At 36.6% G+C, this 23,488-nt stretch overlaps 3 protein-coding genes across 3 annotated transcripts; all 3 read left to right on the top strand.

The window, feature by feature from the left end:
* The first annotated feature begins 926 nt into the window (after window positions 1–926).
* On the top strand, window positions 927–1,913 carry LOC121400930 (olfactory receptor 5I1-like). The gene has a single exon (XM_041584955.1). It carries the CDS (start codon window positions 927–929, stop codon window positions 1,911–1,913), a length of 987 nt encoding a protein of 328 aa, XP_041440889.1.
* A 14,798-nt stretch (window positions 1,914–16,711) lies between these two features.
* LOC108697057 (olfactory receptor 5V1) lies at window positions 16,712–19,346 on the top strand. The gene has a single exon (XM_018226731.2). The coding sequence runs from the start codon at window positions 17,823–17,825 to the stop codon at window positions 18,783–18,785; it is 963 nt and encodes a 320-aa protein (XP_018082220.1). The 5' UTR covers window positions 16,712–17,822; the 3' UTR covers window positions 18,786–19,346.
* A 3,005-nt stretch (window positions 19,347–22,351) lies between these two features.
* On the top strand, window positions 22,352–23,362 carry LOC108695647 (olfactory receptor 1G1). Its single transcript, XM_018224413.2, has one exon. It carries the CDS (start codon window positions 22,385–22,387, stop codon window positions 23,360–23,362), a length of 978 nt encoding a protein of 325 aa, XP_018079902.2. The 5' UTR covers window positions 22,352–22,384.
* Window positions 23,363–23,488: the final 126 nt, after the last annotated feature.

The following is a 23,488-nucleotide window of genomic DNA, read 5'->3' as shown; positions in this document are numbered from 1 at the left end:
ACTTCATTGATTTTTATGGTATAGTTCTATTTCTAAATTACACTTTTAATATTATAAATAATTCTCACCACTATATACATTTTTAAATTAATTTTTTTTAGCTGTTAAATATGTGTATTATCAGCTATTTCAGGTCATTGTGTGTGATCCTGTGCTTTCAGAAAAAGCCAACACGTCACAATAGAACTGCTTGCAGATAAGCTACTGAATGAGAGACTGAAAGATGAATAGGATAGGGCCAGAATTGAAAGATACGTAATAAAAAAGTATCAATAACAATAATTGTAGCCTCCCAATGTAGCAGTTTTTTTGGCTGCCAGGATCACCTCATTTAAAATCTGGAAAGAGAGAAGAAGGCTTAAGTAATAAATGAAGACCAATTAAAAAGTTACTAAGAAGGGACATTCTATAAAATACCTCCTGAAGAAGATATAATTTATGCATGTTGCTATTTTGTTAAGTGGTTTATTATTATCCCCTATGCTTCCTTTGCAGAACAAGGATTATAAGGCTTAAACAAAGGTTATACAGCCTTAATTAAGCGAGGAATGCCTGGCTCCTGGAATGATTGCAGTGATTTTATTTAATCATGTGATGTCAATTGAAATGCTGCAAACTAAATGTAAACCAGTGTACAAATAACAGAAATATCAGGTATAACACAGCTCGTTTTGGTAATGACATATCTCAATATGCCAATTTTTTTCAATTACATATATTAGACATTTCTCAATGTGTTTTGCCACTAATTTTACAATTCAATTGATAAACTATAAAGTTTCTTAAATTCTGGTTTATTGTAAAAAGCAACAGGCTTTTATAAAGTTGCTTAAATTCTGGTTTATTGTAAAAAGCAACAGGCTTTTATTCTTCACTAAAGAAATTTACATAAAAGGTAATAGTATCTTCTTTGGCACAGTTTTTACATGGGAAACAAAACAGCACCAGTGGAATTTATCCTAAAGGACTTTTCAGATGAGCCTAGCTATCAGACATTGACATTTACAGTTTTCCTCGTTGTCTTTCTTACTGCTTTAGTAAATAATGTCCTGATTACTGTAGTCATTATACAGACTCCTGCTCTATGGACGCCAATGTACTTTTTCATTGGTAACCTTGGAATTTTGGACACATGTTACATTTCGACCATTGTTCCTAGATTGTTAGTTAGCTCACTTGCACAAAACAAAAAGATCACGTTTGGAGGCTGTTTGGTTCAGCTGTATTTTTTTTTCAAATTATCAGTCACCGAGTCCACAATATTAGCTGCCATGTCTTATGACCGTTATATGGCAATATGCAACCCTTTACACTACATGGTTGTAATGAATAAAAAAGTCTGTATGCAGCTTGCGATGATATCCTGGATGAATGGGATTGCTTATTCCACCATTCAGACTGCAATAGTATATAGCTTAGACTTCTGTAAATCTAATATTGTCGATCACTTTTTCTGTGACATCCCACCACTTTTACACATCTCCTGTTCTGGTACCAAAATAGTTGAAATAATAGTTATATTGTTAGGATCTGTTTTGGTTTTACCTTCTTTCCTTTTTATAGTAATTTCCTATTTCTATATTGTAAGAACAATATTAAGGATCCCATCAGCCACAGGACGTAGGAAGACATTTTCTACCTGTGTGTCTCATTTAATTAATGTTTCCTTGTTCTATCTTGCTGGAACCTCTGTTTACACAAGACCAGCTCCCCGTTCCTCTGATCTTCTACAGATAAAGATAAGTGCTGTATTTTATACAGTGTTTGTACCACTAGTCAATCCTGCTATCTACAGCTTGAGAAACTGTGAGTTAAAAGGATCCATCAGGAAAAACTTTAATCGGATTACAGGTATTTTTTTGTTGAAGGTACTCCACAGTTTCCCCTTAAAGGGCTTTGCTATCAAAAAATAAAGTTTATGTGGCTGCTACCCGGCTACAAGAATTCTGAAACCAGAAATGGGGTTTCAAGGTGAACAGAATAGGTATCGGATCCCCCTAATACAGTGAATTGGCTTTTTATAATAGACAAGTAGTAATTTAAATGAGGCACAGTACTCAATCAAATATATCCTTGGGTTGTGAAGCCTCATATGTGCAAAGTGCAAAATATCAAATTGGAAAAAGCTTCACTAAACCCCCCCACCACCAATTTTTTAAAATTAGATGTGAGTTACTGGTGAACATTCCCACCTTTTTGTCAAACAGCATCCACCAGGGGCTATCGTTGCATTTGTCTTGCTGCATAAGTTACAAAATTTAATGTGCACAAGGAGATCTGCCAATAACACCAACTACATACACACACCTGCTTGCACCAAATAAAATGACAACATCATGAGTTTAATGCAACATAATCAAGTTGCATCCACATTGACAAGATGTGAACTGTGGACAATTTATATTGTGCATACTTGCCAATTAGGAACTCACAGAAATAAAACCTGACACACAGCCAGCCACCTTATGTTTGTGTCTACTCTAAATGATACTTTGGCTTCTAATTTCCACCCCATATACATATTGGGCACCTATTCATTGATGCATTAACTATATAAAAGGCCAGTAGCCCTGCACTCACTTAATACCATTACTACCAATGAGACATGAGCATATTTAAGTGTGTACACCTGCTGCAGTGCCTCATTACCTCTATATGTCCATCGGAGCCCAGATAATTGTAAAGTAATATTTTGGCTTTTGTCCAAATCCAAGAACAATGAAAATTATTTTTTAAATGCTGGCACCACCATACCTGGATGCATACCTGCTGTATGCATACTGCTCACTTTAAGGGCCCACACTCTGTATCCCTACTCACTGAGTCTGACAGACCTTCCAGGTTTCTAGGAATGTTCCTGTGAGTGCCTGACCTGATGAGTCCTACTTTATTACCATTAGCCTCAAATAACTTATGTCCACTATACAACCATGTACCAGAAATACCTGTACAATTTAGCACACTTTACAGGATGGGTCTTATGTGTAAAACCCTAGTGGGACCTGTGAGGCTTAGTCCAACAATGTCAGTAATATGATACTGTATATTTATCTGTATGCATTCACAAATTACACTGTTTATATTTTTAGTAATGTGATTCCTTAACCCAACTATTTTTGCATACTCTTAACAACTCAACCTTCCTGTTTGTCAGTAGTGCCTAGTGGCGACTCATGTCCAAATTAGAACATATTCTGATGATCATTTTGAATGTTGTTACAATAAGAAATATAATGTTAGGTTGAGAAAATTCTTAAAATAAACAACTGTACCAAAAATAATAAGTGCTATGTGCTTAAAGTGATAGGGCTCACATGTGCAACCTGCTCTCAGGCCCCAGATGTACAGTCAGGCCCATAAATCTTACCACAATGAATTTTAAATAAAACAACTGAGATGCAGTTGAAAAAAAAGATAGCATAAAAATGTGATGAACTAAAGCCTTTTTTAACACAATCACTTCATTTCTGGGGCTCAAAAGCAATTGGACAATTGACTCAAAGGCTATTTCAGGTGTGGGCAATTCCTTCATTATGTCATTATCAATTAAGCAAATAAAAGCCCTGGATTTGATTTGAGAGGGGTACTTGAATGTGGAAGATTTTGCTGTGAACAGACAACATGCGGTCAAAGGAGCTCTCCATGCAGTTGCAAAAACAGAAAAAAAACATCCGAGAAATTGCTACAATATTAGGAGTGGCAAAATCTACAGTTTGATACATCCTGAGAAAGAAAGGACTGGTGAACTCAGCAACGCAAAAAAACCTGGACGTCCACAGAAGACAACAGTGGTGGATGATCGCAGAATCATTTCCATGGTGAAGAGAAACCTATTCACAACAGCCAAACAAGTGAACAACACTCTCCAGGAGGTAGGCGTATCGATCTCCAAGTGTACCTAAAAGAGAAAAATTTATGAAAGTAAATACAGAGGGTGTACTGCAAGGTGCAAGCCACTCATAAGCATCAAGAATTGGACTTTGCTAAAAAAAACATCTAAAAAGGCCAGCACGGTTCTGGAAAAACTTTCTTTGGACAGATGAAACCAAGATCAACCTCTACCAGAATGATGGCAAGAAAAAAGTATCGAGAAGGCATGGAACAGTTTATGATTCAAAGCATGCCACATCATCTGTAAAAAATGGCAGAGGCAGTGTGATGGCTTGGGCGTGCATGGCTGCCAGTGGCACTGGGACACTAGTGTTTATCCATGATGTGACATAGGAAAGAAGCGGCCGAATGAATTATGAGGTGTTCAGAGAAATACTGTCTGGTCAAATCCAGCTAAATTTAGTCAAATTCATTGGGAGGCATTTCATAATGACCCAAAACATACAGCCAAAGCAACCCAGGAGTTTATTAAAGCAAAGAAGTGGAATATTCTTGAATGGCCAAGTCAGTCTTCGGACAGAAAGGCCCACAAACAAACAGCAACTGAAAGCCGCTGCAGTAAAGGCCTGGCAGAGAATTAAAAAGGAGGAAATCTGGTGATGTCCATGAGTTACCATAAGTGCACTTATGCCCCTGAGGAAGCGGAATAATTGGTTTAAATGGTTTGAATTAATTGCATCTGAACTGTTTGGCTTGAAGTTAAGAAGGACTGCAAGTCTGTTTGCAAGCAGTCCGGACTTTCTACAATTGTAATGTATATATTGCTGATGTCCATGAGTTCAAGACTTCAGGCTGTCATTGCCAGCAAAGGGTTTTTAACCAAATATTAGAAATGAACATTTTATTTTTATTTTTTTTAATTTGTCCAGTTTCTTTCGAGCCCCTGAAATGAAGTGATTGTGTTAAAAAAAAGCTAACGTTCCTCACATTTTTATGCAATCTTTTTGTTCAACCAACTGAATTAAAGCTGAAAGTCTGCAGTTCAACTGCATCTGAGTTGTTTTATTTTAAATTCATTGTGGTAATGTACAGAACCAAAATTAGAAAAAAGTTGTCTCTGTCCAAAGATTTATAGGCCTAACTGTATATTTATTATGGGGCAGATTTATCAAAATGTGAGTTTAGAGTAAAATCTTACCCATGTTCTATTCATTCCCATGCGATTTTTAGGACAGTTTTAGGATTTATAAAATGGTGTGTTATAACTTTCACCCATAAATACAATGCTAAAAATAAATACAATGCTAAAAATCCCATAGGAATGAATAGAATGTGGGTGAGTTTTTATTTATTAAGCTGTAAACTCCCATTTTGATAATCTGCCCCAATATGTATTATATATTGTGTATATCTATCTATCTATCTATCTATCTATCTATCTATCTATCTATCTATCTATCTATCTATCTATCTATCTATCTATATATATATATATATATATATATATGTGATTATATGTTTCTTCCACATATGTTCTGAACCTTTTTTAGGTTTAATGTGTGAGGGATTATACCTTTGGTGAACAGAGGATTGTGGGTTTTGTCTGCAAGGAGGAAACAACAACATCCCCACCATTGCACCACTTAGGGTAGAGAAAGTACATTTGTAATGTGAATATAATAAAAAGGCATTACTTTGTAATAATGGTGTCTGTTAACATATGGGGAAAAGCAAGTCAGTCCAGTAAAGTACAGAAGTAGTTTTTGATGGTGGTGCGACATTCCCCAGTATTGCTATTTGAATTGGTTCCATTGAGATTCTGTTATGGTGTAGGAAGACAATTGCATTGCATATCCGTTGGTTGAAAAGAGTTCAAGGAAGTAGACATTAAGGAAAACATTACCCCCAAAATGAATACTTAAGCAACAGGTAGTTTGAATCACATTAAGTGAATCAGGCAACCCCTGAAAAGATTGTGTCTTAAAGGAAAACTATACCCCCGAACAATGTTGGTCTCTATAAAAATATATTGCATATGTAAAACCCTGCTTCATGTAAATAAACTATTTTCATAGTCATATACTTTTTAAGTAGTCGTTGCCATTGGGTAATCCTAAATACAAAATTGCCATTTTAAAAAAGAAGGGCCGCCCCCTGGGATCCTAGGATTCACAGTGCACACAAGCAAACCATATGTGTTAGGTTGCATGAGCCAATTAACAGACAAGGGCGTCCGTTTACTAAAGAATGATAAAAAAAAGCGCACAAAATATAGACAATTATTGACAAATATTTTATTGCCAGTTTACTAAGGTCAATTGGAACATTGCTTAGAATAAGCCATTCTATACCATGTTACTAGTGATGGGCAAATTTATTAGCCAGGCAAGGATTTGCTGCGAATTTGCACACTTCACCTAACAGCGAATGCGTTAGCGAAACTGCTGGTAAAATTTTGCTGCGACAAAAAAAAATGTACTTTTATGCATTTGGACAAAAGAGTAGCGTGTATAAAAATTTTAGCTTGAGTCAAATTTATTTTGATGCCCATTGACTTCAATGCGTTTGGCGAAGCGAAATGGGACAGATTCAATAAACACTACTTGTTACCTTAAAGTTGAACCTCCTCTGTCAGTGCCGGGCCAGGGCCCCGCCTAGCAGTGCGCAACTGCGCACAACTGAGGACGCAATCGTGCAACCAAGGACGTGCGTTCAAAGCAAAGCACTTTGACCAGAGAGCACACCACTTTCCCCTGAGGTAACACTTGTTGGACTAAGGGTAGGCTGCTTATGAGGTATGTGCCTTGCCCCCCCCCCATGGTTGTGCCCTAGGCCTACCCCTAGTTCCAGCCCTGACCTCTGTACAGAGGTTAAATATTTGAATATTTGTGTAATTCATGCTAATATATGTAGTTATTTGCATTTAGAATTGTGATTAAACCAGTTGTTGTCAAGTTTGGTTAGAACCAGATTGTTACCATTTCAAGTTGCAACAGTTTAATGTCAACTTCAGTTCGAAGTAGAGATCCGTTACCATTATGTTTAAAGGTCAGTATCCATCATGTGAAAAACAAGAAATAAAAAATTTAAAATATCCCCTGCATGTAAGTGTAGGATAGCAGCAATGCATGCATAAATAGCAATACACATAATCTGTGAACTTCCTTTTATTACACCTTAAAAGGAATGCAAGGAACTAAAAGAAACATATCTATGTCCACATTTTAACAAACTGTATATACAGAAATTTCTGTATTTGACTTTAACCTTAATCTTGATTTAGTCTTATTACATATATTCTAAAGAGGACTTTAGGCTGTCCAATGCATCCATCATAATTTGCAGGACAAGAAAAATTCCAGGCCTGCCACAGGTCTGTGTGCTCATGTCAATTTTCTCCACTGTTTCTGATGTTCCCTCTTAGGGATCCTCTTGTGCTGATCCCCCTATTCCAACAGCTGGAGGAGGTGGATCCTGGCCTAGTTCTGGGACAGAAAAAAATCAGTGAATGGGTGGTTTGAATGTAAATCTATATGTTACATGTACATTTATGAACATAAATACTGTACATACATTTATGTACATTTTTTAAACTTCTCATTAGTTACTGTAGACAACATATTAAATATATTGAACTATTTTACTACTTACCAATCAGCTAAAAACAACTTTTCAAAAGTATCCATTTTACTAATTTAAGCACACATTGAAATCATGCTCATCCAACAATAATTAAAAATATTTACCTCCTTAAACCTCTTATAATAATTTTGCCTTTTGTAGTCTTGATTTAAACTTCTGCTACATCTTGCGCACAAGTTTCTGCATGATTTTTCTCTTTATTTCATGCACCCCCAGTGTTCCTAGGCTGGGTGTCATACCCATGCCTCAGGAGGTACTTGGCCATATACTTTGCCTCCCCAGCAGTCAGGGCAGTGACTTCAACCATTTCTGGTGCGCAAATGAAGATGTGCGTGCACATGTGACGTCATTGCGACAAAATATTAATTTGTGAGTATAGTCGTTTGTGCGGCTAGTCGCAACATAACAATTGTGGATATTCTGTGCCTTAATTTATGTAGTGTAACAGCTGCTGATGGATTTCAACCTAGGCCAACTTGTAATATGTTCTTGTTGCCGATCTGTACATTTGGTGAATAGCAGTGAAATCAGAATGGGTATAGCTATGATCACTCTGGAAAAAAAAATAACCCAGAAAAAGATTAAAATGGAAAGTTTTAAAACAATTTTTCAGGTGAATATTTTGGTGTAATTTTTCAGTGGTTTGTGCTAGTCCAATTAAAATCAATTTATATTATACTGTCAACTGTCCCAAAATTTAACCCGTGTGTGTAGCTGATTCCACATGCTAAAAAAAAAAGCTGCAAATAACAAATAGGGAGTATCATACTGTAGGTGTAGGACATTGGGCCTGTCAGTGTTCAGCTTATTTACACATGCTATATTGATATGCCTGTACATAAGGGAACTGTATAAAAAAGTATAAAACATACTAACATAATACAGGTATGGGATCCATGAGCTGTGATCCATTATTCAAGAAGCTCCAAATTGAGGAATGGCCATCTCCCATAGACTACATTTTAATCCAATTATACTGTCCATTAATCTATCCACTCATTTTGTTTTGCATTTCCCTTTACCAAATACCCAGTTCATTATCAAGTTCTGTTGAAAGCAGAAATCATTAGAAGACTTTACCCTTATGTTTAAAGCTCAGTATGCAATATGTTAGAAATAAGACTAACAACAGATTTTGGGAATAAACAGTTGCAAAACTTTCAAAAAAGAGTACAACATTTTTTATTTAGGTAAAAACTATCTAAAGTCTAGCAGCCTAGGGGGCCTTACACATCTCCTACACCTTGTCCTGGCACCCCTGCTGGTAACTAGCTGGTGCTGTTGCTTCCACAAGTGCCTGCACTGGCTCCTCAGAACAGCAGAGCTAGTACTACTTGTTGGCCCTCCCTGCCTGAGTTCTTCCTGAGTAATTTGTCGTAAAATGGAATTAGTTTTCTGCCATACCTCAGTTAACCTCTCTAATTTTTCTACAGTTTGCAGTTGTAAGTTCTGCAGTTGAGACATCTATTTCCATTTTTTTCTCTCCAAAATAATCTATGACTTTGCTAATTGTGTCAGTTCCTTAAAATGATCAGTGGTCTCAACAGGCCTTCCACTTCCAGGAGTTCTCCATGCTGTAAATGTTTCTAGAGTACTCCTTTGGGTTGTGAGTGCAGGGGGGCTTTCTTGACCTAGTAGTGCTGATGCACATGCAGTTTTCTCATCCAAAGTTTCTTAGAAAAAAAAAAAAGAAAAGTTAAATGTATTTTAGAAAATTCATTTACACACAGACACATTTTCTCTTAGAAACATAAACAAGACAAACAGATGAAGCCACTTGGATTTGTGTTAAATGCGTCATGTCTTGGGATAAACTGAAGAAACTAAATGCATTTAACCTTTTTATTAGCATACCAAAGCACCATTGTTCACGATGGTGAATGCTTTAATTAGATAGATTTAGTCGGCCGGCGACTAATTACCTTTTCTTCGGCAGACTAGTCTCCCTGAACTGCCTTCTCACAGCTAGAATCTAAATCGCTGGCGGGATGGCACTCGAATCGCTTTGTTTTCCATAGTTATCTCACAACAAATTTTGGGCGAATTCGGAAAACGAAGTGATCCGAATACCATCCCGCCGGCGATTTAGATTCTTGCTGGCAGGAAGGCAGTTCGGGGAGATTAGTCCGAAGAAGAAGCAATTAGTCGACAGGCAACTAAATCTCTCCGAATCTTCACGTGTTTCTGCCCTAAATGAGTTTAGATATTCTGTGTTAGACACACGAACCAAAGTTGCTGTATACTCACACACATACACATTCCCTCTTAGAAACATAAGCAAGACAAAGACACACACATACTCACACACATACATTCCTTCATAGAAACATAAATAACACATATACACATCCACAAATACAAGTTGACACAATTTGCCAGGTTGGCCTATCAGCTCTACAAAATAGCAGAAGAATGTACCTAGTTCATTTTCTGCATTGTTCAGGATATTATCAAAACCCACTGTCTCCAGCGTTATATATTCTAAAGAAAAGAACACATGTAGGAAATTGGATGAACACACATGAATGATTAATACTTACCTTTATATACTGTTTTTATATAAAGCACAGTGTTATCTAGAGCACGACCGTTCTGCAAGTGTGTTTGTGTATGTGGGAAGGGGGGGGGAGGAGGATAAAATCACACAATATATAAAATATAATCTGTTAAGTATTCATTTTGGGGGTAACGTTTTCCTTTAAAAGATTAGTTTACCTATTCAAGTTTGAGATGCACTCACTATTTGTCAGAATATGTAGCATGTTGTAACTATTCAGTACAACGCTATAATATTTAGGGTCAGATGACCTACCAGAGTTCCTTGGTATCAGATTCTTGAACAGCAGTGATGTAGTTCCACACAATCCTTTGCTGCTAATAACTTTATTTAGGAGAGATGCATATCAGCACTGTTATTCAATTAATGCAGGCACATGCAGCAATAGAGAGAGCTCTCACACACTTACAGGAACAGGAAATTACTCACTATCAAGAAAACCCCCCAGAACCAATAAGAAATCACTTGCATCACACACACAGGAAATTGCATGGTAACATGTGGCATATGCATTCTGGGAACTGTAGTATTCTGTATACCATAACTAACATATAACAGTTCTGTAATAAAGATTCAACATCCTCTGGCCCCATGAACTCTCATCAATTTATGTCTCCAGAGGGTACAGTAGTTGTATTGGTCGTCTTAGCACAGTCCCCGATGGATGTCAAGGAACATGAGCGAATACATTTGTCTCTTCCTGGAAAAACTGTCAATTATTCTAGTCTGCTACATTTGTCTTGGCAATTTGTCTACCTTAACCAACACCAAATCTCCAACCTTGAATGAAGATGCACATCCTCCTCCCTTGGTGTAGTGAGCTGATCTCAAATTCAGCAAATATTCCTTATGCCATCTATTCCAGAATTTTGTCACAAGCACTTGTCAGTATTTCCACCTTTTTGATAATGCCTCTTGAGTGGAATAGTTGTGAGATACAGAAGGTACCTTAGACTGTGGCAATGTTGTAAGTCACTGCCCAATAAGAAAATGTCCTGGTGTCAATGGCTGGGGACACTGAGCATCACTATGAGTAAAGGTTAGAGGCCTAGAGTTTAAAACTGCCTCCACTTCAGTCAGAATTGTGGTAAGCTGTCACGATCGGTACTCTAAATCCAGAACCAGTGCTAGGCTCGCTGGGCTCGACTCTTGCTTCTGCCTTTAACAGCCTCCTTTCACTTCGGAAGGAGCCCTCAGCTTATTGGATGCCGCCAGGTCTTAATAAGATAGGAGCCAAGCAAAGGTTCTGGACGAGCAAAGGGGCACGGTCGTTAGCAACGTTTTGGACAGAAGGTACAGTTCTAGAAGTAGACAAAGCATAGTCAGACAGGCCGGGATTGGTGCAGGCAGAATTCAAGCAAGGTCAGACAGGCTGGGTCCGTGCAGGCAGCGTTCAAGGATAGTCAGGCAGGCAAGGGTCAATAATGGTGGAATCAGAATAGTCAGACAGGCAAGGGTGAGGATAATCAGAATTCAGGATAGTCAGACAGGCAGGATCAATAACAGGAATCAGACAGGCAAAAACACACCCAGAAAACTAAAAGAGACCTACAACAGGCAATGAGTTTGAACTCAAAGCCCCTTTAAATGCCTTTTAATGGTGTAATGGCGCGATAAAGTCATGACGCCGGGCGACATTGCGCGCATTAGACAGGGTGTGCGTGCGCCCTAGGACAGACCGGCACGAGCAGCTGAGGACACAACACCATGTGTCGGGGGTCCCCGGGGTCCCCGCCAGCCCACTAGAGCACCAGGGTGAGGGCTCTTTACATAAGCTCTTCAAAGTATAGCATTGCCTTCCCCAATGTTTTCTTAAGACAAGAATGAATGAACGAATCTGTTTACCCAGGCAGTAATTCTGTATACACTATGGGGCAAATTTACTAACCTCCAAAAATTTGTCAGCGACGGCTTCGCTCACTTCGCAACTTCGAAAAATGTTCAACTATTTTTCGAGGAAGTCCTATCTACTCTATTGCACTTCGTCTGGTCTGAGGTGGCGAAGGCAAGTCTGGCGCAAGAGGTAACGTTCAGTTAAATCCGCATCTTTGTGAATTTGCATAGTTACGTCCATTCACCAGAGCATAAATTCGCCAGGTGTTAAGGAGCGAAGTACAGCTAGAGTCTATCTCCTTCATTAGCGAAGTTACGTCAGCGACCGTTAGTAAATCGACGAAGTACCAAAATGATGTCACACTGGTGAATTTTCACTATCGTTAATCACTTCGCCCTTTAGTAAGTTTGCCCCAATGTAATTTACTAAACCTTTTAAGAGGGAAAATTGGGTCACATTTGAGCTCTGCACTACAGTTGTTATATAAAATCACGTGGTTATCTGATTTGACATCTACACTATTGACCATTTGTGAATTTTGTGGCCACCCTGACTGTGGGCCTTGTAACCAGTCTGGCCCATGCTATCAAATGTGATTGTTAGTTCATTTGAATGTTGACCCCTTGTAAGGAAATCTGCAGGGTTATCCTTACCTACACAGTGTGAACATACTGTTGGTTCAGTAGTACTGAGTGATTTTATTTCTGCTACTCTATTTGCAACAAATGGCTTCCAAAAGTTTGTGGAACTTTGGATCCAGTGCAATGAATCATAGAGTCAATCCATAAATGAGGTTGAATAGACTGGATGCTCAGGCAGTCTAGTAAATACTTCATTAATCTTGCACCGACTAATGCTCCAAGCAACTCTAACCTTGGAATAGTGACCTTCTTTAGATGGGCAACTCGTGACTTTGAAGTAACAAAGCAGGTAGATGCAATACCTTGCTCAATATACTGTAAGTAAGCAACAGCTCCATAAGCAGATTCACTGGCATCACATAAAACATGCATTTTCATCTGACTGTACTGCCTGGGGATGACTAGATTCTGTAACTGTGGCAGCTCTAAACACCACTGAGCCCACTTACTTGTTAAGTCTGGTGGTAGTTCCTCATCCCAGCAAATGCCACGTTCCCATAATTCCTGGAAAAGGATCTTTACCCTAACTGAATGGAGACAAGAATCCAATAGGGTCAAAAATACGTGCTGATGTCATCAGAACACACCTCTTTGTATTTCTCTTGTCAAAACACTAAAAAGGGTTTGTAGGTCACATATAAGGTTATCAGTCTCTGTTCTCCATTTGAGGCCATGTACCTTACAGTAGTTTGCTTGGTCCACCATAGTAGACCCCCTTTCACTGTTAGTCTTTGCCATTTGAACCTTAAATCACTTGAATTAGTAACACATTTACAGAGAACCATACCTGCAGTGAGCATAATCTCCCTTACCTCTGTGGATAATTCATAGGCATCATCAACAGTTTCTGCTCCAGATATGAGGTCATCCACATAAAGGAACTGGTTAAGAACCTGAACAGTCCTCGGATGTGATCTTTCATATTGTTTTAAATGATGTTTGAGGGTAGCTGTCAGGGTGGGGTGATGCCCCATATAACACTCTTGTGTTAGTCGAGGAGCACAAAAAAGCACAAAAAACTACTCGAAATTTGAGTTTTTTCCCCTCTATTCATTCACCCGATCTTGGTGAATGTGCCCCTAAATGTTGATCTCAATAGAATACCTGTTTTTTGCAGTATTTTGCATCAAAAATTATGCGCATGGACTCCAAAGGGTGAAAAAATTGTTGTGTGACTAAAAAATTTGATGCGGCACATCGCGAGACAAAAATTTTTGACGCCCATAGACTTCAATGCATTTTACAGAATTTTTACCATTTTGCAAATTTTTGGCGAAGTGAAATGGGTCCGATTCACCCATCGCTTATTATGAGCTGTTTTATGCTATATATTTTTATTGAGACCTACATTGTTCGAGGTTATAGTTTTCCTTTAAGAAAGCTCACTATCTAAAATTCTTACCTCAAGGATTAAGTAATAGTAGAACATGAGCACAGTATATTCACCTATTTGTAATGTTATGTCAGTTGCATACTGGGAATTATGTGATTTGAGCATAGGTTTATACTTGCAAGATCCTCAATTACTTGTGATTATATGTGCACAAAAAAATCAGGTTTAAAGTACAGGGTTACCATACTCTCGCTTTTTTTTTTTTTTTTACCAACCATGGTTTGGTACCTTCATTACTGAAATAACAGGTAATAGTTTTATGAAAGTTGAAAGTCTTATTTAAAGGAGCATAAAATTCTTTCTGCATCAAGCAAGTAGGCAACACATTTTATTCTTCTCCTTAGTTTAAAAGAGAACTAAAGCCTAAACAATATGGTTGGGAAAAGTGTAATTTCTTCAAAATTGTCCTCAGAAGGTGACCATTATCTGATTTTGTCAAACCATATTTTGAGTGTCAGTGACACTATGTGCTCTTTGTATTCTGGGCTACTGTTGACATACTTTGCTTCTGGGTTAGGAAAATGAAAAAAATGGGAATATTACGTCATAGAATTTGATGCAATAGGGTTGATTATTAGTTAACAAGAGTGTACGTTCCAAGGGCAAATATAAAAAAATTAAAACGTTAAAACCTTATTTATAACATTTAAAAGAAATCAAAGCATATTAATAAACAATGCAATAGCGCTAAACAATGATTTGTCAGGAAGCATAAGTACCAATCAGAAACCACAAAGAAATACCCACAGTTTTAACCCATGTATACCCAATTTCAACTAATTTAAGAAAAGACAATTTAAATGATTCATTAAAATTCTATGGGAATTTAGACTGAAAAGTAAAAATTTTCTCTTTTCCTTTTATGGTCATATGCATCTCTTTAAAAAACAGTATTGTCCATTAATGTTGATGCTATCTGTAATAACCATTAGTTAGCCATGTATTGTGAATTTTTATTGTATAAAGAATATATATTGTGAGTTGTTTCCTATGCTCAGGTGGCAATGCCCAGAGCATGTGCTAAAAAAGACAAAGAAAATTAGGAGCTACTGTGGGAAACTTGGGAGGCACAGTGGCTTTGGGCTGGTGCAAAAGCCCAAAAATAGATGGGTCATATGGGTATTCCCTGGGCACAAGTGCAAGAAGCACTATGCTACATCCAGTTTTGAGTTTTAGTTCCCCTTTAAAGGAGAAGGAAAGTTGTTTACCACTTGGGGGTGCCAAATACAGAAGCAAATACATTCACTTGGGGGTTGCCTAATATTTGGCACCCCCAAGTGTTAAACGACTTTCCTTCACCTTTAAGGGGCAGATGTATCAAGGGTCGATTTCGAGGGGTTAAATCCCTCGAAATTCGACTGGGGAATAGAATCGAATAGGGAATTCGGGCGAATTCACGCGCTGGCGAATAGTCGAACAGGCAAATATTCACCCGGCGAATAGTCGCATGATCGAATATTCGATCGAAGGATTTTCATTCAATCGAAAAAAAAGCCTGTGGGACTTTCCCATGGGCTTTTAAAGCAATTCAGTAGGTTTAATCTGGCGAAGTAGGCATTCAAAGTATTTTTAAAAGAGACAGTACTTCGACTATCGAATGGGCAGTGTTTTTTCGCTCAATCTATTCGAATCATTCTACTCAGGCGAATTTATGCCTATTCGATAGTCGAGGAGCACAAAAAACGACTCGAAATTTGAGTTTTTTCCCCTCTATTGATTCACCCGAGCTTGGTGAATGTGCCCCTAAATGTTGATCTTAATAGAATACCTGTTAGTTTATTTATACAAGGGCCTCCTGAAACAAGTTCAGTAATTAAATTCCCAATAAAATTATGCTGGGAGTATCGTTATAAAAATCTGATTTCCCAAATGTGAACAATACTATTTATAAGTACTGAAATATCACCATCAGAGTCGCTTTCCTATCATTTATCATCTTTGAGAGGATTGTTGACCCATTATTTGTTGTTAGCATTACTTCTTGTTCCTGAATGAGGATCTAAGCATTGAACCTGTTTTTATTTCAACAACTGAGTAGAAAGATGTACTGCATATTGTCTATTTAGAAAGCTTTGTCATTCAATGTTATTTATAGTCTTACTGTTTATCATTTAAGAAATATGTTTCCCTTTTTTTGGAAAAGGGTTTGTTTTTAATATGATTAAATCTTTTTAAGAGCAGTAAATAAACTTATATTATCATCATTGCCATAGGATGTTTGCCATTGATGAGGATCTGCAGTGCTAACTTTGTTAGTGAAGTGAAGACACATTGAACAGGTTAATTATTTATCCATACATACTTATCAACATAAATTATATCCATCTACTCCAGCAGTGTGCTACATTATACCTATAAATTAATTTTTATTATCAACATTATGCTCTATTTATATAGTGTGAACATATAACAAAATGCTTTACAGAGATTATACATCATTCACTTCAGTCCCTACCTCAGTAGAGCTTACACTCTAAGGTCTCTATCAAATTCATGCACATTGTGGCCAATTTTATCAGGAGCCAGGAGAATTTAAATGAAAATTTCCTACAGTAGGATGAGCAGATACTGTAGATTTGTCAAGGCTTTGATCATTTCTGTATCTGAGGTTACCAGATAATTTGAGAAAATCTAGGATACCTTTTTGATCATATAAGATAGGGTTAGGGTAGCTATGAATCATTTAAGTAAAATCTAATATAAACAAGTTGAAGGCATTCTACAGATGTTTAAATGCAACTTTGAATGAAAAGTGTTTTTATTCATTAACTATATATACCTTTATGTTATTTTTCTTCAGAAGACAAACTACCGTGCCTCCCTCATGCTGAATTATATTTGAGACTGCAACAGTTGGCAATATTTGGATTTGAGAAGACATTCTGATTTTAATATACTTTAAATGGCAGCTTTTTCTGAGTTAGGGCACTAAAATACATCAATATGTTACTCTTGACTATTTATTTTTCAGCACAGCTATTAATGTATTTAAATTACTCTAAGTGCAAAATTAAGAAATTTAAACCTCGTCTCCTCGCAAGTCCTACTTCTATAATTTTTACTTGGCCTACTCTACCACTAGACCAACTAACACCAAACATTGGAATTATACTGTATTTTTTGTAACTTTCAGCCTCCTAGCAATTAGCACAAGTCTTATCCTCCTTGTCACTTTCTGAAATTTTTCGGTAAGTAGAAGCTGCTGGACCAGTAATAAAAAAACACCAAATCCTGTCCCAGATTCTGCAGCTAGAGATGCAAGACTCGTTTGAGCCATTGATTTGATAATTTTGATAAGGGATGAATTGTTATGGATAGGTAGGTATTGACCAATCCAAAACGATCCTTGATAAATCCGTCTCATAATCTTAATAGAAGTATGGGATCACTTAATCCATAGAGATTGCAGCACTCCCAAATTATGGTTTTAAAACCACCTTTATTTCACACATGGCACAGCAACATTTCAGACCCCATTGGTCCTTTATCAAGCTGACAAAGTATATATCAAATCGTTAGCAGCTTCCTTATGTACCTAGATGGCAGTGCCCTCTAGTGGATATAACACATTGTATTAAAAATACATATAACAGGGTTCCACCATTATTCTTAATGCATCACAATAAATCTTTTTTAGGAGGGAAGCCAACTTAAATTTACGACCACTTGCACTTGTAGATTCATTGATGGCCACTGAGGAATAAAAACAAAAACGGCCATCAAAACCTATTAGGTAAATAAGTAAGCTGCATAAATAAATATTTGTGGCAAACAATCCTATTGGTTTTATTTATTGTTTAAATGTTTTTCCAGACTTAAGGTAGGGAATTAAGGAATGGCCCCTTATCTGTCCCAAACATTCTGGATAATAGATCCTATACTCTTATCTTCTCTTCATATGAGCTCTGAAGATATTACTGAAATATGTTTTTTTCCATTTCAGGCAAAATGTGTTTAAAGACTGCAAACGAGACTGCTACCAAAGAATTCTTAATGCTAGCATTAACTAACCTTCCAATTCTTAAGTTTGTTGTATTTTTTACTCTGTTGCTTATTTACCTCCTGACACTTATTGGAAATGTAACCATCATACTGGTTTCAAAAGTTGACAAGAACCTGCACAAGCCCATGTACTTCTTTCTGGGAAATCTCTCATTCCTAGATATCTGTTATACTTCAACCACTATGCCCAAAATGTTGGAAATCCTTCTAGTGGAGAGGAAAACAATATCATTTGCTGGTTGTGTAGCACAAATGTATTTCTTCATAACCTTTGTAGGAACCGAGTGTGTTCTGCTTTGTATGATGTCTTATGATCGCTTTTTGGCCATATGTCACCCTCTTCGTTATTCTGTTCTTATGAATAACAACATTTGCATGAGCTTAGCAGGGATCTCTTGGCTGAGTGGCTTTGTTAATTCTATTGTCCACACTGTCTTTACTTTTCAGAAGCATTTCTGTGATATAAATAAGATTGGTTACTTTTATTGTGATATACCCCCTCTCCTTTCCATCTCTTGTCAAGATACGTCTGTTAATGAGCTTTTATTATTGTCAATTGGCATTTTCATAGGCTGGACACCATTTTTGTGCATCATTTTTTCTTATGTCTATATCCTCTTTACTATAATGAAAATAACTTCAAAAGAGGGCAGGCAAAAAGCTTTTTCCACCTGTATCTCTCATTTAACTGTAGTAGTCCTTTACTTTGGGAGTGTAAACTTCAGCTATGTGAGACCAATTTCCACATATTCTTTGGAGAAGGACAGATTGATTTCAGTGCTGTATAGCGTAGTTTCTCCAATATTAAACCCATTGATATATACTTTAAAAAATAAAGATGTGAAAAAAGCCATGGGCAGACAATTAATTCGCAAACTGCATTAGATCAGTTATGTGTTACCTATTTTTAACTGTACACAAGCTAATTTTAGAATAAGGCATTTGTTAGAAGATCTAGACATTTTGAAGTCATAAGAAGTCTTATGTGAATATTTAATTTCACCTTAATGACAGTATGTTACCTCTTATTTACACTTATATATACTGCCATGTAGATAAACATGGATTACTATGTAAAATAACTGAAATCTCATAATACTGAAGATTTATATAAATAAACCGTTCAACCATAGTTTGTAATAAAGTTACAGAAATCTGCAGCTTGTTTTTCAGGGGTCGTGGGAGTTGCTGACCAAGTTATAGACATCAAAGGATCCTTGAATAAAGAAAGTCTGATAACAAATCTATATTTATATTCTGTATTATGATACTAATTATATATAGTTCTATAAACAGAATATGTCAATTACAACGAGTCCCAAGTTATCTTAGATTTGTTGGAAACTTCTTCATATCAAGCATATGGTACTGTTCTGTTTGTAGATGAGCAAAATAGTTGACCCTTAAAATTAAGATATGAATTCAACTGATTCTTGATTGTTTTTGGGACTTTTTAAAATGTGATTTTGTATACAGCAGAATTTGTGTAATGTTTTGGCGTTCACTATTAAAAATAGTAATTCCCAATACATAAACAAAATTTTTATAATCCACAGTAAGATTTTTGTGCTATACCTTTTAGATTTAAATAATTATATATTTATTGATTTCAGATCTTGCATGAAAGTCTCAGTAGGAATTGGTGGCTCCAGTAATCCTATAATTAACTTTTTCTAGCCCTATCTTATCTTATATATCTATAGCAGTCACTGGAAGCAACATTAAAAATGAAATAAAACTAAGTTTTTTTTGTAGTCCTTTACAGAATCTTTTTTCCGAGAAAATTTAAGTAAGGTCAGTAAGCTCCCAAAAGATGTGGGTTTTATAGGATTTGGAAAAATAAAACCATGTTTTTTGTAATCCTTTACAGAATCTTTTTTCTAGAGAAAATCTAAGTAAGGTCATAAGCTCCCAAAAGATGTGGGTTTTATAGGATTTTAAAATAATAAACATGCTGATTGGATGCTATGGAATATTGGTGCAAACACTGCAACTTTTATTACCCCATGACTGATTTTATCAAGGACTGGGAACTTTATATTGTACCATGTAAACAATGTGTAATAGCAAACAACAAAGCCCAGGGAGAATATATTATATATACTGCAATATATATATTGTTATGATCTCTTTAAAAGTAAATGCCACAAACACATAACAAGCTTTTTGAAAAGTAAACATAATTTCAAGCAACTTTGCAATATGCATCAGTTAAAAAATATGCAGACTTTTCATGATTTTTAATGGTTTGGAACAGTTCCCTAAGCCTAGCCCCCTGCTCTTTTGCTGATCTCTCTGACTACTTTGCTGAGCTGACTGACTACTGTTACTTTGTATTAACAGCCAGCAGTCCTCAGACTAAAAAAAAACAACCCACAATTCCCTGCACATGTGATTTCAATAAGGAACAGAAGATCAAAGTGCAATGCATTATTATGGTATGGGTCATAGAGTTCCTTCATGCTGTCTGTAAGCTGTGGAGAAGTTGCTGCAATTTGTAACATCAGTGTTTAGTCACTCCTTCCCTGCCTGCCAGGATTTCAAATGATGCAGAAAGAGAAGAACTGTTAAACAGCTGGATTGCAGCATAGAAAATGGCATTTATTAATACTTTTTGAAGAAATAGGTAACTGTAATGGGTATATTAGGGATTTCGGTGTTATGTGGGCCTCTTTATCACATTTTGCAGAGTGGAAAAACCTATGGTGACCCCTGGACTTCAGTTCTAATGTTTGGCCACTCTTGTAAAGAATAATTGTGGGTGTGAAGAGCTGAAAGAGGCACCCTTTGATTTGTTCTTTTTTATGTTTCTGAAAGTTTTAATTAAATCTTTGGTATTAAATTGATGATCTCTGTCTATAAAAAAATTTGTGTATATATTTCATGTTATAGACAGCAGTAACATAGTAAGTAAGGTTGAAAAAAGACACATGTCCATCGAGTTCAACCTTTTTTACAATATAGGGTTATGTAATGAAATGCATTATCTTTGCCCAGGTACAGTATCTCATAGCAATCAATCAGGTAGCATTTACGGGTCATGTGTTTAAAGTCAAACATTGTATTTATCTCTGGGTTATTGCATATGTGGAATAATTTGTGTTTCTCTTTGGCTATACTGCCTGGAGCTGGGACCATGCACTGCAAGTGACTTCTACTAAAACTTCATGTTAAGAGACAGCAAAATATTTAGTGGGAATAGTTGTCATATTCATATGGTTCCCTTAAATTGGACCGGAGGCCACTAATTTATTTATGGACTGTTATACTGCAGTGGGGGCAGCTACTTGAAGTGAGGCCCATAATTTACCATTTAATGTGAGTGCCTGTTGAGCAGTTACAGTATATTTTGTGTTTAATAAAAAAAAAAAAAGATTCTTACTAATAAATCATGTTTGTCCTTTTACCCACGTGTATGCCTGTCTGCTTTCTATGTGCCTGTAAAAGGTTTGTAACAGAGCCCATATATTATTGTACCTCTGGATAGTCGAGTAAAGTCCTTACTAATTCTACATCCCTAATTCTAGTTTGGCGCCATGCGGGTGCGATCACTAAATGCATATAGACAAAGGTCCTCTGCACTCCATTATTGATATGTATAGGATATTACATCATTTTATGCTTTAAGCTACCTGGCGACTGGCGAATAAATTCACCCATCACTATTTCTGAGCGAAATACTGTTTTATGTTTTAGGTAGTTAATAGTGTTGCTATAAACAGCTGCACAACTTTACTAGGTTAAATACCCATTAGAATAATTATCCATACTACAATATTCCTTGTAATATATACCATTGTGATTTGCAGGTCTTGAGGGAAACAGTACTTAATATAAAATGTCATTACTGCATAGATTTTTTATAGTTGTCGGATCAAACTGCTGGAAATATGGATAATATTAAAAGTACTTTCAATAAATGTGTTTTTCAATTTAGCAGATAGAAAGGTAAGTGATATCCTATATAAAATATATATACGACAGAGGAAAAGAGGTGGCAATAGTAGATGACAATTTATTTCAGTAATCGGAACTCTGCCTGCCTCTCCATTTTACTTTGTGCAACTGACAACATTTCCTGACATCAGCTATTAATATTTCAGGATTGGACATAGAGGAGGAGAAAGGAAAGAAATGCCCATGCATAAACATTTATCAAAAAGATGGATTGTACGCTTTAATAATACCTAATATTCTGTTTTTGTGGATGCATTGTTTGTGGTCATGTGTATAGCCCTAACAGTGCAGAAATAATCTATGCTATACTATAGAGATACAGTGTATCCAGAATATACAGGTACATCCATGTTCCCTCATTTGTTTGTCCTTGTTTTATTTTTGAAGATAAACCAGCAAAATAGATGAAAACATTTTGTAGCAATAAAGGTGTTGGGTCTGATCTGGAACAAAAGCTCCATTGCAATGTTGTAAAGCACATTTAAGAGGTCTGATTTAAGTCTTCTGATCAGAAAACACAGTATACAATGTGGTCCCATATAAAGCTTAGCATACTCCCAGCAAGCAGCAACACAAGCAGTTTATGGAGTCATTTCACCTTCCTTGCCTTCTCCCATATATCGGGGACTCAGAATGTTCTGTTTGTGATATTTCTCTCTATATATCTCATTGCACTCTTGGGTAACCTGACAATCATTTTTGTGATCACCTCTGAAGTGCGTCTGCAGTCTCCAATGTATTTTTTGTTGGGTCATCTTTCCTTTCTGGATCTTTGCTACATTTCTGTAACTGTCCCAGAAATTCTGAGCAATATTATTGGAAGGAGACAAATCACTTATTCAGGTTGTGTGGTGCAACTTCTATTCTTTATTTCCATGGAAGGGACAGAGGCATTCATTTTAGCAGTTATGGCATATGATCGATATGTTGCAATATGTTACCCTTTGCGCTACTGTCTCATCATGAACAGAGATGTCTGCTTTCTGCTAGTGGCTGCTTCATGGCTTGGCGGCCTTCTGAATTCACTTGTCCACACAACCCTGACATTCAGTCTTTCCTTCTGTGAGACTAATCTGAAACATTTCTTCTGTGATATCCCACCACTGTTGCAGGTTTCTTGCACTCAGACTCGTGTTAATGAACTGGTTTTGTTTGTTGTGGGAGGGATATGGGTAGGTTTTAGTCCCTTTATTTTTATCATAATATCTTACACATTCATAATTTGCACCATCATTAAAATACCATCCACTGAAGGAAGACACAAAGCTTTCTCTACCTGTGCTTCACATCTGACAATTGTTTCTTTGTTTTATGGGACAGCGATATTTACATACATTAAACCTCCTGCAACCTATTCCATACAAACTGGCAGTTTGGTATCCCTGTTTTATAGTGTAGCAACTCCAATGTTCAATCCAATAATATATAGCTTGAGGAACCAAGAAATTAAAAAAGTTATTGGTAAAATTCTAAAAATAAATTATTTAAAGGGGATATACACCTAAAACAATGTAATGCAAAACAGTATTTGTCGCTCCCTTTTCATTGAACTGGAGTTCCAGGGGCCCACCAGAAAACTGCAGGCTTACATCCAAACTGTTTTCCTATTTCTTGTCAATTACTTTCTTTAT

The sequence above is a fragment of the Xenopus laevis genome, chromosome 1L, assembly GCF_017654675.1.
Source record: "Xenopus laevis strain J_2021 chromosome 1L, Xenopus_laevis_v10.1, whole genome shotgun sequence".
Classification (NCBI taxonomy): Eukaryota; Metazoa; Chordata; class Amphibia; order Anura; family Pipidae; genus Xenopus; species Xenopus laevis.
The sequence above is the reverse complement of the archived record's forward strand: the minus strand, read 5'-3'. Positions and strand labels throughout refer to the sequence as shown.

What these genes read in the sequence shown, in the direction of transcription:
- LOC121400930 (XM_041584955.1), top strand. Translation starts at nt 927, where the DNA reads ATGGGAAACAAAACAGCACCAGTGGAATTTATCCTAAAGGACTTTTCA.
- LOC108697057 (XM_018226731.2), top strand. Translation starts at nt 17,823, where the DNA reads ATGTTTTTTTCCATTTCAGGCAAAATGTGTTTAAAGACTGCAAACGAG.
- LOC108695647 (XM_018224413.2), top strand. Translation starts at nt 22,385, where the DNA reads ATGTGGTCCCATATAAAGCTTAGCATACTCCCAGCAAGCAGCAACACA.